Below are 16796 nucleotides of genomic sequence, written 5' to 3'. Positions count from 1 at the left end.
TGTGACATAATTGTCACTGCCTGCTCATAAGCAAATAGAAAAGCTTTCAAAATTGGCCAAATAGTTGTCAGCAGCTTGGAAGAAAATCCTAGAGACTACGCTGGAACCCCTGAGAAGCAATATTTAAGGGACAGTGAATCAGACATGTTTAGCAACATTCCCCATCTGAGAGTCAAAAGCAGGCCAGTCCTACATAACTACTAAGCCAGGTAAAAACTCAGCACCAAGGCCTTTCATCCTTTTTTAAAGAAATGCCAAGTCACCAATGCTCTTGGTGGCCCAAGGGAAATGGCATGTGGAAAACACAGAAACCAACACTGACTTAAAAAGAGAGGAGTGTGGAGTGTAAGCTCCTGTAGGTAAAGAAGTTTCAACTAATTTACTTCACTTATATTATCCATAAGTATGTACGAGAATTATAGGATAAAAATATATGTTTAAGTCTACAAAATATAAATTCTAAGGGATAAGCTTTGTATCCGTCGGATCGATGAATTTTTTTTCTTGGTAGAATGTGAAACAGGAAGTCTTAAAATTGATGGCAACTTTATATTTTGAGTCAACAAAATATAGTGTTAATTTACTGATGTTGAAGACCAAGAAACACAAACAGTGAGCCCTGTAGTTGCAAAGCCCACCGAGTCTCCCAGACCCCTCAATCTCACTTCCCCCCCTTCCTTCTTAGTGTTTATCTGTCTCTTTTTTCCTCCTTTCCTGAAGGACAGAATGCTGGTTCCCACCCTCTCTGGGACTCTGATGTCCAAAAATACACTGGTCCCATGTTGTCCTGTCCATCTATGCCTGTCACTCGTGTTTACAGCTCTCCTGGTTACTTTAATTGTATCTCTCCTTTCCTCCAACCTGTTCTCTCATCTCCTGATCTAAACACAGAAGTGAGATATATACATCGATGTACACATACTGGATATTTTTATTTCTTTGCTCTGAAGTCAACAAAATATTTACATTTCTTGCTCAAAGAAAATCAAAACAGCAAATTAAATTGCTCATAATTATGATACAAACGGATCAGCGGGAGGGTGTAACAGAACAGAAAATCAAAACCACGCCTGGGAACGGGGGAAGAAGTTTATTTGTGTACCTACTATATTTAAAATAGTGGGCACAAAACCATGTCATTTAATTTCATAAAACACTAACCAGGCATTTTTAATTCCATTTTTAAGTAACGTTCCTAAGATCACACAGGCAGTGAACGACAGAGACCAAACCTGAAAGCAGGCAGATATGATTTAAAGCCCACGCTTTTTTCTGTATATCAGCAATTGAAAAATACAAACTTTGTAAATGAACCAGTATATACAATTGTACAACAAATACACACGTGCATCATGGGTTATTAAATTACCTGGCTTGGTGATATATCCGTGGAGGAGGCTGGTGTCTCAGGCAGAGAGTGATACGTGTCCTTCTCCTCCAGTTTCCAGTAAGTCAGTCCTAATGTGAACAAATACACAGAATAGATAAGGGTGAGGAAAAAGAACAAAAATGCTTTTAGAGTAACTTATTTCTACCTAAAGAAAATTAAACATGGGAAGTATGTGTTCTAGAATAACTTATTTTTACCTAAAGAAAATTAAATACGGGAAGTTTTTGGCTATCTGGATACAGGAAATTGAATTTGGAAGGGAAAAAATTCACATAAATGCCTTGCCATGTAAGAGTTCTAACTTAATGATCCAAATATTTTAAACTGAACTATCATATTATTAAAAGTCAAGATAAACACGTGCAATTTAAAATATTTTTTTAAAGACAATTCCTTTACGCACAGTACAGACATACCCAGAAGCAATCTAAAGAATTCAATAAGTCAAATCCTTATTGAGCGTTTACTGTACCAGCTGGGGAGGAGGAGGCGTGAAGAGGGAGCTGTGAGCCGTAAGTCAATCATACAGTACACACAGTATGTCAGAAGGCGGTGAGCACTCTAGTAAAAGTTACAAATCAGTGTAAGGGGATATGCAGTGCGTGTGGAAGGGGGGGCAGGCGCTCTTTCTGAATAGGGTGGTCAGGGTTGGCCGTGTTAACCATATATGAGGGAGCTCCCCCGTAAGGGGCGGGGGAGAACATTCCACATACAGGAAGCAGCCAAAGCAAAAGCCCTAAAATGAGAACTTATCTGGCATATTTGAGCAAACAGCCTCTCTACTGAAGCAGAGAAAGGGAGAGAGCCCCAGACAGTGAGGTCAAAGAGCAGAGCTAGATGTCTCCGGGCCTGCAGGCTCTGTAAGGACAGACTCCCTCCCGACTGTTATTCTGAGGGAAGTGGAACCACCGCAGGGCTTGAGCAGAGGAGTCACAAGATCTGACCTGTCTTTAAGAAGGATCACATTGGCTACTGTGTTGAGAACAGATGGAAGCTGCAAGGGTGAAAGCAGGGAGGCTGGTTAGGAAGCTCGCGGGAACCCAGGGGACAGGTGATGGGGCTCTGTTAGGGTGAGAGCAGGAAGGTGGTGACAGGTGATCGGATCATGGTAATTTTCACAAGGCAAAGCTAATTCATCCTGAATTGGATGTGGGATTGTGGGAAAAAGGAGTCAGTATGTAAAGCCATTAAAGCTAAAATAAGCTCACCGTGGAGAGTAAAGAATGGCTTACAGACAGTTTGAATTTCTTAATTCATTTTGGAGTATCTGAAAAATGCTGAGATAATTTTTGCAGCTGTTTGAAATAATTGCAAAAGTACTGCTTTCTATCTTTACAGAACTTGTAACACAAAGTAAGGCAAGTAAGGATGTTACAGCTACCAGAGGCACAAGACAACACATAATACTTTTACAGAAACCACTCTAATATACATGATTATCACCCTATGAGAAATGCACACGTTATTATTTTGAAAAAAAACTCTTTAGAAATATAAGTATCATACCTGTTCCTGAATCAGACATCCAACAATTTGGACTCTCATCTGGTTTGTTGAGGTAAAAAGCTCGAGAATGTGTAGCAGCAGTGAAATCAGACTACAATTCAAGAAAGAAAACCATTAGTTGCCAGCTAAAAATCCTTAGGCACAGACTGCTGACACAAGGAGTAAGAGCCAGGTGTCAAACCCAGGCGCAGAGAAACTTTCAGAGGTTCACAAAGAAAGCAAGCCTGGTTTTCCCCATGGTTACAAGAACCGCAAAATGATAGGAATCAACAATGAAGGATTTTCTATTCCTGTGTAATTTACAAAAGTTTATTTTGATTCTCTGTGGAGATGAAAGAGGAAACCGGAAGCAAACAATATGAGTGCAGAATGAAAATGCATTTATGGACTTCCCTGGCGGCGCAGTGGTTAAGAATCCGCCTGCCAATGCTGGGGACACGGGTTCGAACCCTGGTACGGGAAGATTCCACATGCCGCGGAGTAACTAAGCCCGTTCGCCAAAACTACTAAGCCCGTGCTCTAGAGTTCGCGAGCCACAACTACTGAGCCTGCATGCCACAACTACTGAAGCCTGTGCACCTAGGGCCCATGCTCCACAACAAGACAAGCCACTGCAATGAGAAGCCCGTTCACAGCAATGAAGAGTAACCCCCGCTCACCACAACTAGAGAAAGCCCGCGCACAGCAACAAAGATCCAACACAACCAAAGATAAATTAATTAATTTTTTTAAAAAGAGAAAATGTATTTATAATTTGCCATCGACTTCCAAAAGAAACTTCAAGTGCCTAGAATTAAAGTCGTTTAGTATAAAAATTAGTGTAAAAGCCAAAACAATTCATTTTTATCATTAAGACAATAAATCAACTCTGAAAACTGCATATCAATAATTACTATGAACTTTAAATAGTAGACTACATCTTATATGCAAATAATTGGTTACCAGAAAAGGCTAAAAATGCTTACTTATCCTCAATTCTAATAAAAATTCTAAGCTAAACTCTCTTCACAATATCTCTGGCATTGTCACAAGAAATCTGTGTTTCCCCAGAGAGATATGTGATTTTCATCAGAATTTTTCTTATGAGTTTCACCACCATCAAACTTTTAATTCCTGTTAAAAAGTATTTAGCTCTATTTGCTTACAACCACCTGTGAACCCACTGCAAAAGCAAAAGCACACTAAGCTGATGACATTCTATATACCAAGGAGGGGTTATCCCCTCAGCCTTCTAAGGCACCACTTTAGCCTCCTTTTCATCAAATGTCTCTCCTAAAACGCCTACCTGTTCAAATTTCTGTTGCGTCTCTGTACTTAACAGACCAAGAGAAGCTGACTGCAGAAGAATAAGTGAAAAATCCCAATTAAAATATTTTTACTTTTTCCTGGTTCTTTGGTGTAAACCTTAACATGCTCAGTCGACACACGCCCCCTTGGCTGGAGGGGGCTCACCTCACACGGCTGCCTGCTGCACTCTTCCGGGCCACAAGGCATCGGCTGAAGAAAACAGGCCTGGCTTTTGAAGAGCAACGAAAGTATGGTGCAAGGAAAGCCCTTCCCAAGAAGCTGGCCTCAGCCTAGCACAGGATCTTCATCAGTAACAGTCTAGCAGCATCTGAAAAACCACCATGGAGCCCACACCTGGGGAAATGGTAACAGCCAGTCTGTCCCAGACAAAGGACCAAGGAAACAAAGACCGACTTGAGCTTTGGAAAATCCTTGTGCTAAACAATATCCAATTTCAAGACATGCTTCAAGATAGCTAGGACCCCAAATAAACTACCTTGTATAAAAAGAAAATTGGATCCCAAGAGCATTCTGATCATAAAGATTCCCTGGATTTAGACTGAAAATGGAAAAAGAAACAATGGGAGAAGAGAAAGGATGAACTAAAGAAGAAAGTTCCAACTTTTGTGAATCCACAGAATTTGATTCAGAATTATGCAGGTAAGAAGTGCATTTCAGGTGTGGTGTCTGATTCAATAACCACCACTACCTGAAAGCCATTTAAAACTTGGACACACCAAAGAAACTTGATTTCCCCTAATGATTTAATAGCAAAAATATCTAATTCACCTTTAAAAAATAGGAAAAATAAAACTTGTCCAGAGATGATCAAAGAAAAGGAAAAATCCAAACGGAATCATGCCCTCATCACAGCTTTACCCCCTGCGCAACTGACATCCCCAGAGGCAGAACAGGCTACTAGGTAGACCTATCCCCCGCAAGGGCATATTTCTCAGGCAGTGTCTCTGATCCTTCAGCTGCTTGTCGATTCTCCACTGAATCAAGGGAGAAAATTAGGCTAGATCATTGGTTCCAGGCTTTACAGCACATAAGAATCACCTGAGGAGCTTTTAAACCACCTGATCATAGGTCACAACTGCACCAATGAGGACAGACCACCTGGGGCTGGCGGCCAGTCATAAGTAGAGTTTTAAGGCTCCTCAGGTGACTCCAATGTGCAGCAAATTCTGGAAACCACAGGGCTACATAGAACAAATACTGATCCACAGTCACAAAAGACAGTGAATCCACCAAGTTACACACCACAAATCCAAAGTTCATCAGAAGTGAAAAAGTCTCCACAAACTGAGTTTCAGTTAAGATAAAAACAGAAAAAATGAAGCTACTATATATGAAAACATTCTCCATTTCTGCCAACCTATTCCAATGAAAAAAAACAACTTTCACCCCAGTCTCCAAATGCTTTTATGTCACCACACCAAATAAGGATATACCATGCTTGACGGCACACAGGTTCAAAAGAACAGAGCTACCAATACAGCACCAGCCCCCGAGGCTTGACGGTTCATGTAGCTTCCTCACCTTCATTTCCCTCCTCAACACAAATGTGAGCAAGTTAAAAAAATGATGATATCAAGAAGCCTAAGTATCATGGGCTGAAGAAAGAAAAATGACTGAAAGAGAAATATTGCCTTATGAAGGCTGGGGGACTGCCTTCTTACGACTTCTATTCTTTTTTTTTAAATTAATTTATTTTTGGCTGCATTGGGTCTTTGTTGCTGTGTGCAGGCTTTCTCTAGCTGCGGCGAGCAGAGGCTGCTCTTCATTGCAGTGCATGTGCTTCTCAATGCGGGGGCTTCTCTTGTTGCGGAGCACAGGCTCTAGGAGCACAGGCTTTAGTAGTTGTGGCGCACGGGCTCTAGGAGCACAGGCTTTAGTAGTTATGGCGCACAGGCTTAGTTGCTCCGCGGCATGTGGGATCTTCCTGGACCAGGGCTCGAACCCGTGTCCCCAGCACTGGCAGGCGGATTCTTAACCACTGCGCCACCAGGAATGTCCCCACGACTTCTATTCTTTAATAGATCTTTTTCAAAGGAAGATGGAAAGACTATGTTTAGGATGATCAAGACATGGCCAGTTTCTAAAGGAATCAAGATTGTAGAGAGACTTGACTTTGCGATTTCAATGTATTATACTGAACAATGTTATTCTATGACAATTTAGGCCAAAAGGTCTTTAAAGATGTTTAAAACTTACTCAGTAGCTACAGCTCGTTAACAAAAGCAGCTGCTATATGAGCAAAAGGAATTAAATGAACGTTTAGAATTTAAACATTCAATCTCTTACAACTTGGATTATAAATTCAGAGTTGTCCAAGCTTCAACTGTTTTTATAATGGCATCTTAAAGCGTTCACACATAGAGTACTACTTATTACAAATTAACAGCAGAACAAATTATTTGAGGGTTTTTTAAAAAACAATGTATTACTCGTAAACATTTGCAGTACAAAGAGAATTAGGACCTTTACAAAATGTTTCCTTTTTTTTTAGTAGTACTTTATCCCTCACTGGTTTTGATTTCCAGTCTACTAAAGAACCACTAATTGGAGCATCGTTTCCCATCCTTTGAGACACCAAAAAAGGTATGTCAATGGAACAAATTAACAATACAAAACAAAGGGCAAAAAACTTATGCTAATGAACATGTGGTAAACTCAACATAATTATCCTAATTGTCCATAGATGAAGCATGCCAGAGTCAAGTGACTTGTCACCTACTTTCTCAATTGGTGATTTTCTGGTTTGCTCATTTCCTTGCATAGGTTTTGAACACCCCTCTTCTTTATGTGCTCTCTTTGGTTGGTTCTGCTTCAGCTTTTGAGCCCATGATGTTATAGATTTACTATTTAAAAAGAAAAAAACAAAACACCTCTCTTTAAATGCTGTCCTTCACAGATAAAACTAAACACTAGTAGATACTATGTCAGTGGAAAATGCTTTGAGTTGTTTTTCTGATAGCAGAGAGTGGATGGATTTTTATTGATTCACATAAATTTCTTTTTACAATATCTTACTATTAAAGGCAAAATGAAGAAAAAGACTGACTAGCAGTGATTAACAATACTTATAGTCTGTGGCCATGGAACAGAACAAAAACCACCATAGTGGCCCCTTCAAGTACTCAGTATATCTCCACAGTGAAAGCATACTTATTTAGATGGACTTATAATTATACTTATGGGTACCCAAGATTGTGTTGCCACAGCAAAATACCTTACACTGGATGACATATGTCAGAGACATAAAACGGAACATAATTTTAAGTGATTATTTGCTTTACAAACATTCAGCCAAAGTTTCTTTTACCAAAAGTTTCTTTTACCTGGGTCAATCAAAATGTCATTTAACTTACAAAAATCTCTTCTTATAAACATAAAACTGAGTATGCTTATATATAATTTTTTGTTTTAAATTATATGAACATGTGTGACAAAATTCCACTGTTGATGCAGTCCTATACTCTAATTTTCAGCAAGTCGATAGTGACTAGAAAATATAAAAGGTACTTTTCTGGCAAGGCCTCTCACCTTAAGAGTTTTAGTAGACTTATAACATTGTAAATGGGAAGACAGATGTCGTTAGCATGTAGTGTGCTTTGTTAATTTCAGTTTTTTCCACAGGCAGTAAATAAAACAATTTGATAAAACTGATAGACATTCAAACATATCTCATTCCAACTAAAAGCAGCTGTATTTACTAAACATGTTTAGCTTATTATAAACGTAATAAACAAGTCAAACTCCCTTCAAGTGATGGAGAAATTCTACTTACTTATCTGTTTTTCCACTGTATACTTCCGAAATCTTATTTTCACCAAGAAAACTGTGTTCAAATTCACCAGGAAAAATGGGAGTATCTTCCTTTAAAGATGTACAAAATTCTTCATTTGTATGTATATAAAAACTCTGGTTTTTCACACCATCTACAAGTGACTCCTTTTGCACCACCGGCGCTCCAAACTGTCCTTTAGAAACCTCTGCGTGCTCCATGAACTCTTGAGCGTCCTTAGGTTTGTAGGTATTTAGTTCTGAGACACAAAAGGTACCATACCCACTGCTCACTGAGCTACTATCCACATTGCAGTCTGGTTGTGACATAGATGTTTCTCGCTGCATTTCAGGTTCTTTAGACTTGGGATAACTGATAACAGATTCATTTCTCTCACTGTTTTCAGAAAAAAAACCCATTTGACTTTCTGAAGATATTTGTCTGCTTAAAGAACTTCTATCACAGGAAGCCCAGGAAGCATTATTGGTCTGTAACTTGACTAAATTTTTTATCTCCTTCTGTATACGCTGAAAATAAAAAGTTACAGGTTTGGCTAAGGATGTACATTAACATCACATTTTTATAAATGTCTTAAAATATTGTGTTTAAAAATGAGATATTACCCTAAAGATGACACATGTGCATTATATTTAGTTTATAAACAAAACTGATATAAAGAACTAACTAATTGGGATCTTTGAGATGGCCCACACTCTGGCATTTCTCACAGGGCCACTCTCACCTTTTGAGACAGACCGAGTCCTATATATGGAATGTGTACCTCTAAATAAATAAATCTACTTCTTACCTATCACTTTGTCTCTCACTGCATTCTTCCTGGGATGAGACACAAAGAACCTGAGCTTCAGTAAGTGCTGACACCAGGAACTCGGGCCCCCACCCAGGTGGAGGATGGAATGATGATGCTGACCCTCCGGACTTCAATCAACTACAGCTTTGGACTCTGTGGACCTTTGTCCCAATTCTATGCTGAGTTCTCCTCTGCTTAAGCCCCCTCACGATTATGCGTGTACCCTTAGTTTAAAACTTCCCCAGTTTTGCAGTTTGGGGAGACACTGCTTTGGGAAAAGATCCCCAGTGTTCTCCTTATTTGCTGCAAGTAAAGAATCCTTCCTTCTCCCAAAAAAAAAGGGGAAAAAAAAATTAACTAATTGGTTCTTCTGCAAACCTTACAATATAAAACAAGAATCAATATAAAGAACTTACTTGAATTTGGTTGTGGAACTGTTCCTGCTGGGCAACTATCTGCTCTTGGCATTGTTTTTCCACCAAATTGAATAGTTGTAACCACCTGGTCTAGTAAATTATAAAATATTTTAGTTAGACATAAATTTTTAACCTAATATTTCACAGAAATATTCCTCCAGTAGGAAAGAGCCTTTTTTTAAAATGTATTTTTAATGTAAAAGTCATAAGCTAAATTAATTATAAAACTATATTTAATGCAAAAGTACACGGACATAGGATTGGGCACCCCTTTCTTATGTTACCTGTGGTCTGAGTAAATTTGAGGGTCTGAGTACATCTTCTTTTTCAAATGGCATCTTAATTTGATGTCATCTGCTACCATTTCTGATTAATCAAGAACTGCTGCTAGTTGTACTTTACATTTGTCTTAAGTCCCTATTCCTTTCCTCATAACACCTAATGGTTTTCTTAAACACTAACCTGGACCCAGAAAAAGAATCCCACATCTTAAAACAACAAATAGTTTAGTATTAGGAGAATCTGATCCCTAATTTAGTTGTTCTTCAAGTTAAAAAACCTCTTTTAGAGTCAGATATTAAAGTGCTTTAAAGCACTGCAGCTGAAAAAGAACGAAAAAATGACTCTGAAAACCTATGGAAGTGACCTATAATTCCCTTCACGGCCACTTTTAGGTCCTGATCCATCCTGACCCCCAAGAGTAGTTAAGTGCTCTTATAACTAGACTAGGCCAAAACACGGGAGGAGAGGGGGCACAGACTTCTCCAGAGGCTGAATTCAATCTAAAGGCTGGTCTACTTTCAGTAACAGACCGTATGTAATAACATACAATGTCAACAAGTAGCTACCACAACTGGCTTCCCTGTTTAAAACCTTTCGGTGCCTTTCCACTCTGGTCATTCCCTACAGGGCCCTGCGTGATCTGGCTCATCTACACCTCCCAGCTTCATCTCAAGTCTCTCTGTCCCTTTCTCGACACACACCAGCCTCGCTGGCCCCCTTCTGTTCCCTGGACACGCCAAAACTGTCTTCCGCCTCAAAAGTCTCGCACTTGCTGTACCCTCTACCTGGAAAGCCCTCTCCGCAGTTCTCAACATGGCTGGCTTCTTCCCCCACTGCGATTTCAGCTCAATTATCATCTTCTCTCGAAGAGTTTCCCAAACCACCCTCACAGTCACTCTCTCTTTCTTGGCACCCTGTTTAGTTCCTTCGGAGCGTTTACCACAGTCGGAAAGTCTCTCACTTGTTCTCCTGGTGAACCTGTCTGTCTCCCACCCCTGCGCCCACCCCATCTCCAGCACCTAGGACACAAGGCCAAGAGTGGACACTCAGATATACAGTCTAAACGAGTGTATAACAATGGATACTGCTAGCTGCGCTTTTCTTGGTATTATAGACTACACAATCCAGAGACCCTTCAGGTTCATGGTGAAAGCCACTTATATAACAGAATTAAGTTGAAACCTGTATAACGGTATTAAGGTAAAGTGGAGAAAACCTCAAGACTGGAAAAGGAAGCCTTAAAATGAAATACGATGGTACTGATAGGAAGCGTGAAATCTAAATCAATTGACTTCAGGACAAGGTGGACTAGATCAAATCAAGTCCCTTACCTTCTCAACTTATAAAGTATCTTATATTAATCAAAACATAAAAGAAATCATCAGGCAACAGTTTTCTTATTCAGTTATACCTCTATACCTTTAGGAGTTATTTTTATCCTAATAAAGTTATTATTCACATAAAACTAAATTATGATAGAATAACAATTTACTTAACAAAAAATGGCTTCATAGTATGTGAGACACTTGAGATTAATCACATCCTTATCATCATTTTCTTATTTAGGATACAAATGAATAGAGTTCATTCAGGCCACAAATTAGTGGAGACTTTGTTTTTCCAAGTCAGACTTTATTGTTAATGTTTTAATTTTAAGTAAGCTAATTTAAGAATATTATTAATACTGTGAATAACATTATACACTTAATTATTAAGAAGGGCTATTATGCATTTCCAACTAAACCTATGTATACCACCCACATCTTACATACTGCTGGAGGGCATGGGTGCCAAGTTTTCCCCTGAGTGCAGGTGCCTGGCGCTATTAGCCTGAACGGGGGCTGCTGCCGTCCGCTGCTCTAGCCTGGCCTGGGAAACATCCTATGGGCTTTTCCCAGGCCAGACTCCCACCTCTCCACCAACAACCTGGGTGGTCCTGAACAAGTAAATTTAACTTCTTTATGCCTCAGTTTCCTAATTTATAAAAGGGGAACAGCAACACCTCATAGGTGGCTGAGAGGACTAAATTTTAAATTTAAATGTGATGCACGTAAAGCAGTGATCTCAATGGGGGAAGTATATTTTGAAAATCTGTGAGGTCATGGTTGTCACGAGGATAGCGGGAGCACCACGAGCATTTAGTGGGCAGGATCCAGGGATACAAATCACAGGATAGTCCCTGACAATAAAGAACTGTCCTGTGTCCATTTTATATTATAAGAATGATACATATTTTGCATAGTTTTCAAATCACCAAATTGTCCAGGAATGCAACTACCAAGATGTTTCAGAACTTGCTCAGAAATGAGTCACCATTTCAAAAAATCATGTCACCAGTTGCAGTGCTGGATCATCAGTGCAAGGCAGATGTATCAGTCTGTGTTGATAGCTGCCGCGTTCAAGGTGAGTCTACATAGAAGTAAACACCAGACTGCTGCTACATTATGTTTTCTAATGTGGATATGTCTGAGTATTTATACATTTACATATTATCTTATTATAAGTAACTATTATTCCTCTTTTATAGCACAGGACATTACATTGATTTTTTTTTAAAAGCAGATACAGGCAGGTTATATTACCTGTGAATTTCATTTCAGGACAATATAAGTTGATGTTATTTTGAAAACTGTTATAAAAACAGGGCTTTGGGTCCAATAAGGTTGAGTGCCACTGACAGAAAGTATCTAGTATACTGCCCGGCAAATACTCAATAATTATCACATAACTATTACTATTATATACATAATCAGTAGTGCTAAATTGTTAAAATGCTAAAATAATTTAGTTAATGATGTGCTTTTAAATTTTTCTTACAATCATAGAAATATTAGCAAGTACTTAAGAACGTATTAAAGTATTTCTATGGAAATGCCTTAAAAGATTCTTTCCTGATCTAATAAAAATACATAACCTTCCCAAGTTTAAGCAGTGATAAACTTAAGAATCCCAGAAGATACGTTTTATAAAGGAATTCTAAAGAATCAGGTCATCCCCAGATCTCTTCCAGAGCTCTGTGGAGGTTTAGTTCTTTACTGTAATAATGTAGATTAGTTTCTTATAAGTGGTAGAAATCAGACAAATGTTACTATTCCAAAAGAAAGGTGTAAACATGAAATTCAGGGAAATAAGACTTGCGCAATCATTACCTTCCCATTCTTTCTAAATCATTACCCTAAAGCATCAGAGACTTTTATTTTCATAGGCTATGAAAACACACAAAACAAATTCAGGAAATTTTACTGAAATGGCCAAAAAAGTATTTCATATTCTGTCAAAGTAAGAAATAGCTTAAGAAGCTCTTCAGTGAATAATCAATTATATGCCTACATTATAAAAATTAAGCAGTCAACTAATACTCAACAGAATAAAAATAATCTGTTAGATCACAGGAGAACAAAGGGCAGAAAGAAAGAAACTGGTTCAGATGTTAAAAGGTGTAAGTACCTGGTTGGTATTCTGGCTTGTAATCATCTGTGTCTTAAATTCACAAATATATTCTGATTCTGATTTAAGTTGTTGATTTCAAAGACTAAAAGTAACAATTTCTACTTAAAAATGAATTTGTCAGAAGTCAAGGCACATTGAGGCAATGCCTCATTTTTTTTTTAAAGCATATCAATTCAGGTATTATAAGCTAATGAGTAAGTATACTAGGGGAAGCATTTCATAAAACATTCCATTATTATTTACATCATTTTACAATGGCATTTCATAGGTCGTTTGCACTAGCACATACTGGTTGTTATATGGAAAAAAAAGGTATCAAAACTTAAAACTCAGTTTTCTTTTAAGTTTGCCATAATAGTCATTTTTATAACTCCAATGATTATGTATAATGAATATAAGTAATTACACTTAGGGGAGGCTGCTGCTGAATTCTTAAACCAGATAATCTTTCATTCCATTTATTCTACATAGTTTTAAAACTATGATTAACATTTACAACAAAATCTACTGCTCTCTAAAGAATTTAATAATAATGTTTTACACATTTCTACAAAGTGTTATCAATTCTAGCCTTGGAAAAGTCTATCTTGGGCATTATTCCATGAAACAAAACTTATTTATAAGTATTCTTTTAACTGTTAAATTTTTATGTCACAATTTAACCTATGGACAAAAGAAAGAACCACTTGACCTGAACAACCAATATAAGTCAGTGTAGCACAGCTAAATGCGATAAGGTATTAAACGGAAGCCTTACTTTATAATCAGAAAATATTTCAAAGTGGGTTTAGGCTTTACAAAATGATGACAATTCTGTATAAGTTACTTAAAAGATCAGAATTAGTAACAATATCAATAATTTTGGAATTCTCATTTTTATGAACAAAGACAATATTTTAGTTCACATTTAAAGTATAAATTAGAATGTCTAATCACCAATATATTGTTAAAACATACCTCTGATCATTTTTCACATTTGTTCTATATTGTTCCCTAATTAATATCCTTGACCACTTTATTCTAGCAATAACTTAAGTATCATGCTCTTTAGGATATACATTTTTAATAATTTAGAGTTTAGCAGAGGCATATCTATAAATAGAATTATTTTGTTAATTCCAGAAATGAAACAAAACTAGATACCTCACAGTTTTTCCAAAGTTCCGAATCAGTCTTTCCACTGTTGTGTAGCTCTTGCATTAAAGAGGTTAGGACTTCAACTGTACCTTGAATTACAGATGGTCTGGTCTTCCCTGAGAAAGAGGATACCCCATTTGTACTAAGGTGGGGACTACTTCTGTTGAAACATAAATAATTCAAATGGTTTTCTTCATTCTACCAAAGTGTTGAATAATTCAGCAGCTCAAGATTTAGCAGAGCAGTACAAAACTACTGATATTTAATCCTTCTTAATGGCACCTCATTTGCTGAAAATCTGATCACAAGTTTGTCCACGAAGGGAAAACAGCAGTGAAAAGACAGGCAGCACTTAATTGTATTTTTAAGAACACAACAGAAAAACCTTCTTCAGAAGTGAGAGAACACTCCAGAGTACAGCAGAAAATAAAAGTTTCTGCTAAACAATAAGAAAAATTCTAAGCTACTCCGATCTAAATTATTCCAGAGGATTATTTCACCTCACTTTAAGAACAGACCTTTATTGTTATGGAGATTCTTTCTCCATTGCCCAGAATTACAGTCAAGTCTTGTTAACTGGCTCCCCCTAATTTGGTGTGATAAGGTGATGCTTATCTTTGCACTGTCTTTGAATAAAAGTAGTGCCAACCAAATTAGCAGCAAATATTCAGGACTTATTTAGCCTATCCAGTGTGTAAAATAGCACTGATTCTTTCCAGGAGGACTGCTTTTCCGAATCTGAGATGAGTTTATTTCAGATTTGTTTTATAAACCCACAAGGCATAATTAGGGACATTAAAATTTATTTAAATTCTAACCGTTGAAAGGTCACTTTATTTATTGATACTCTGCTTTGTTTCACAAACCATTTGCAAAAAAGAGGACCTAATGAAAATAACAGTAAAATAATAAAGAGGATCAGAGAAAATATTAATAAAAAATTCAAGGGAAAGAACATAATATGTTGTCCATTAAGTGCTAGATATACAATTATAGTTGTGTAATAATCAAGTTTAAATTTGGCCAATTTAACTGCCAGTCACAATGAAAAGGGAGACGCTTCAGTTACATAATTTTCATTAGAAAGGCACATTCAAGTTCCTCCAAGTAAATCAGACACTATGTTCTAAAAGGGGTTTCTTCCAGAAGTGGGTTTCAAAGGGGCTGTCAAATGATACAGGAAACAAAAAGCGTGGCCAACATTCAGGAAGTGGGTATAGATTACGATGGCCAACATTTCTGGACCTTATCCCGTGCTTTTTTTTTTCCCCTTTCCTCCCTATTTTAATGTATGCTTTCTCCTCTTCTTTTATGTATTCTTGTAAGCTGCCTTAAATTCCTCCTGAGGCCAAAGAATGAACACATTTTTTAAGGAATTAATTTATTTAAAATACACAATTTCTTCAAGACCTATTACTGTGTGTAAATTTGCTCCTTTACCAGTAGGTCCCAGACTGCTGTGCTTTTGTTTTGTTGTACCTGTTTTTTATAGGTGATCTCCTCTCCAGTGGTCCCTGCCTCTTTGCTGTTTTTAACCTACTGTAATTTAGAAACCAAATAATCAACTTGCCAGACTATGTACAAAATGAGAGTAAACAGGCCCTGATTAAAAACAAACCAAACATGGGATAGTTTAAAAAGAAAATGCATAAAATGCATTGTTTGATAGCATCTACTTTGTCAACTCAGAGCCTGCTTTTTTGCTTACTTCCTAGTATTCAACTTTAATTGCTACTTTCCAGACTGGTGAGGTATTTCTGCAATATGAAACATTATTTGTCCTCTTAACTTCAAAATGGAGAAACAATATTTAGACAACTAAATTTTAAAGATATACTTGTAATTTACCGAAAACAAAAAAAGTGTAAAGAAAACTCCAACTAGCAAAACAAATTCTTTTTCACAATGTTCCCCATGCAAAAATACATCTCTGGGAGAAATGAAAAACATGAAAGGATTGAAACTATTCTTAACCCAAACAACTGTCCTTGAACAGTTCCTGATCATAGTTTTGGGGTTTTTTAAATGCAAATCAGTAACTATGACACTATTTGGATAAACTGGCAAACTATGCAAATAAAGTTATTTTGATTTGTCATTACATTAAAAAAAAATCTATCCCATTCTTACCTATTAGTACTTAAGTTCAGTCCAAGAGAATGGGGAGAATTTTTTATATCAGATTCTACAGAAGATGAAGCTTTTTGTAAGGGTTTCCGCAAGTCAAAATCTTCCATAGCGTACAGAAATTGTTACACTCTCTCACTGGAAAATGTAGGCTCTTGCACTGTTTGAAGAAACTGAATCTGAGTCATCTTCAGATGCTTCATCGTCTAAAGGCATTTTCAGCTGCTGACATTCAGACTGTGAAATGTCTGAAGGTCCCAGGAGAGTCTGAAAATGAATGAAGAACAAAAACTATTATAAAAAGCCATTAAACCTAGCAACTGTCTTTTCAAGACTGTGGAAACCTTAATCCTTTTATACAAATCTACATTAAGGATAGCAACATTATTCATAATAAGCCAAAATTCAGAAACAACCCAAATGTCCATCAACTGATGAATGGATAAATAAATGTTGTGTATCTATATAATGGAATATTTTTCAGTCATAGAAAAGAACAAAGCACTGATTTATGCTACAATGTGGATAAACATTTAAAACATTATGGCAAAGGGAATTCCCTGGCAGTCCAGTGGTTAGGTCAATAAAAAATCTACAAAT

General features: G+C 37.3%; 1 protein-coding gene across 2 annotated transcripts in view; it reads right to left on the bottom strand.

The window, feature by feature from the left end:
* MPHOSPH9 (M-phase phosphoprotein 9) overlaps positions 1-16418 on the bottom strand; it is a 50973-nt gene extending 34555 nt beyond the window's left edge. For both annotated transcript variants that reach the window (XM_082667793.1, XM_082667792.1), the window contains exons 1-7: positions 16200-16418; positions 14076-14229; positions 9201-9290; positions 7977-8500; positions 6924-7047; positions 2897-2987; positions 1370-1458 (exon numbers count right to left, since the gene is read on the bottom strand). In XM_082667793.1, the coding sequence (XP_082523919.1) occupies positions 1370-1458; positions 2897-2987; positions 6924-7047; positions 7977-8500; positions 9201-9290; positions 14076-14229; positions 16200-16306 (1179 nt within the window). In that variant the 5' untranslated portion in view covers positions 16307-16418. The remainder of the gene's footprint in view (positions 1-1369; positions 1459-2896; positions 2988-6923; positions 7048-7976; positions 8501-9200; positions 9291-14075; positions 14230-16199) is intronic.
* Between the last annotated feature and the right edge of the window lie 378 nt (positions 16419-16796).

The sequence above is a fragment of the Grampus griseus genome, assembly GCF_964374135.1.
Source record: "Grampus griseus genome assembly, chromosome: 12".
NCBI lineage: Eukaryota > Metazoa > Chordata > Mammalia > Artiodactyla > Delphinidae > Grampus > Grampus griseus.
The sequence above is the reverse complement of the archived record's forward strand: the minus strand, read 5'-3'. Positions and strand labels throughout refer to the sequence as shown.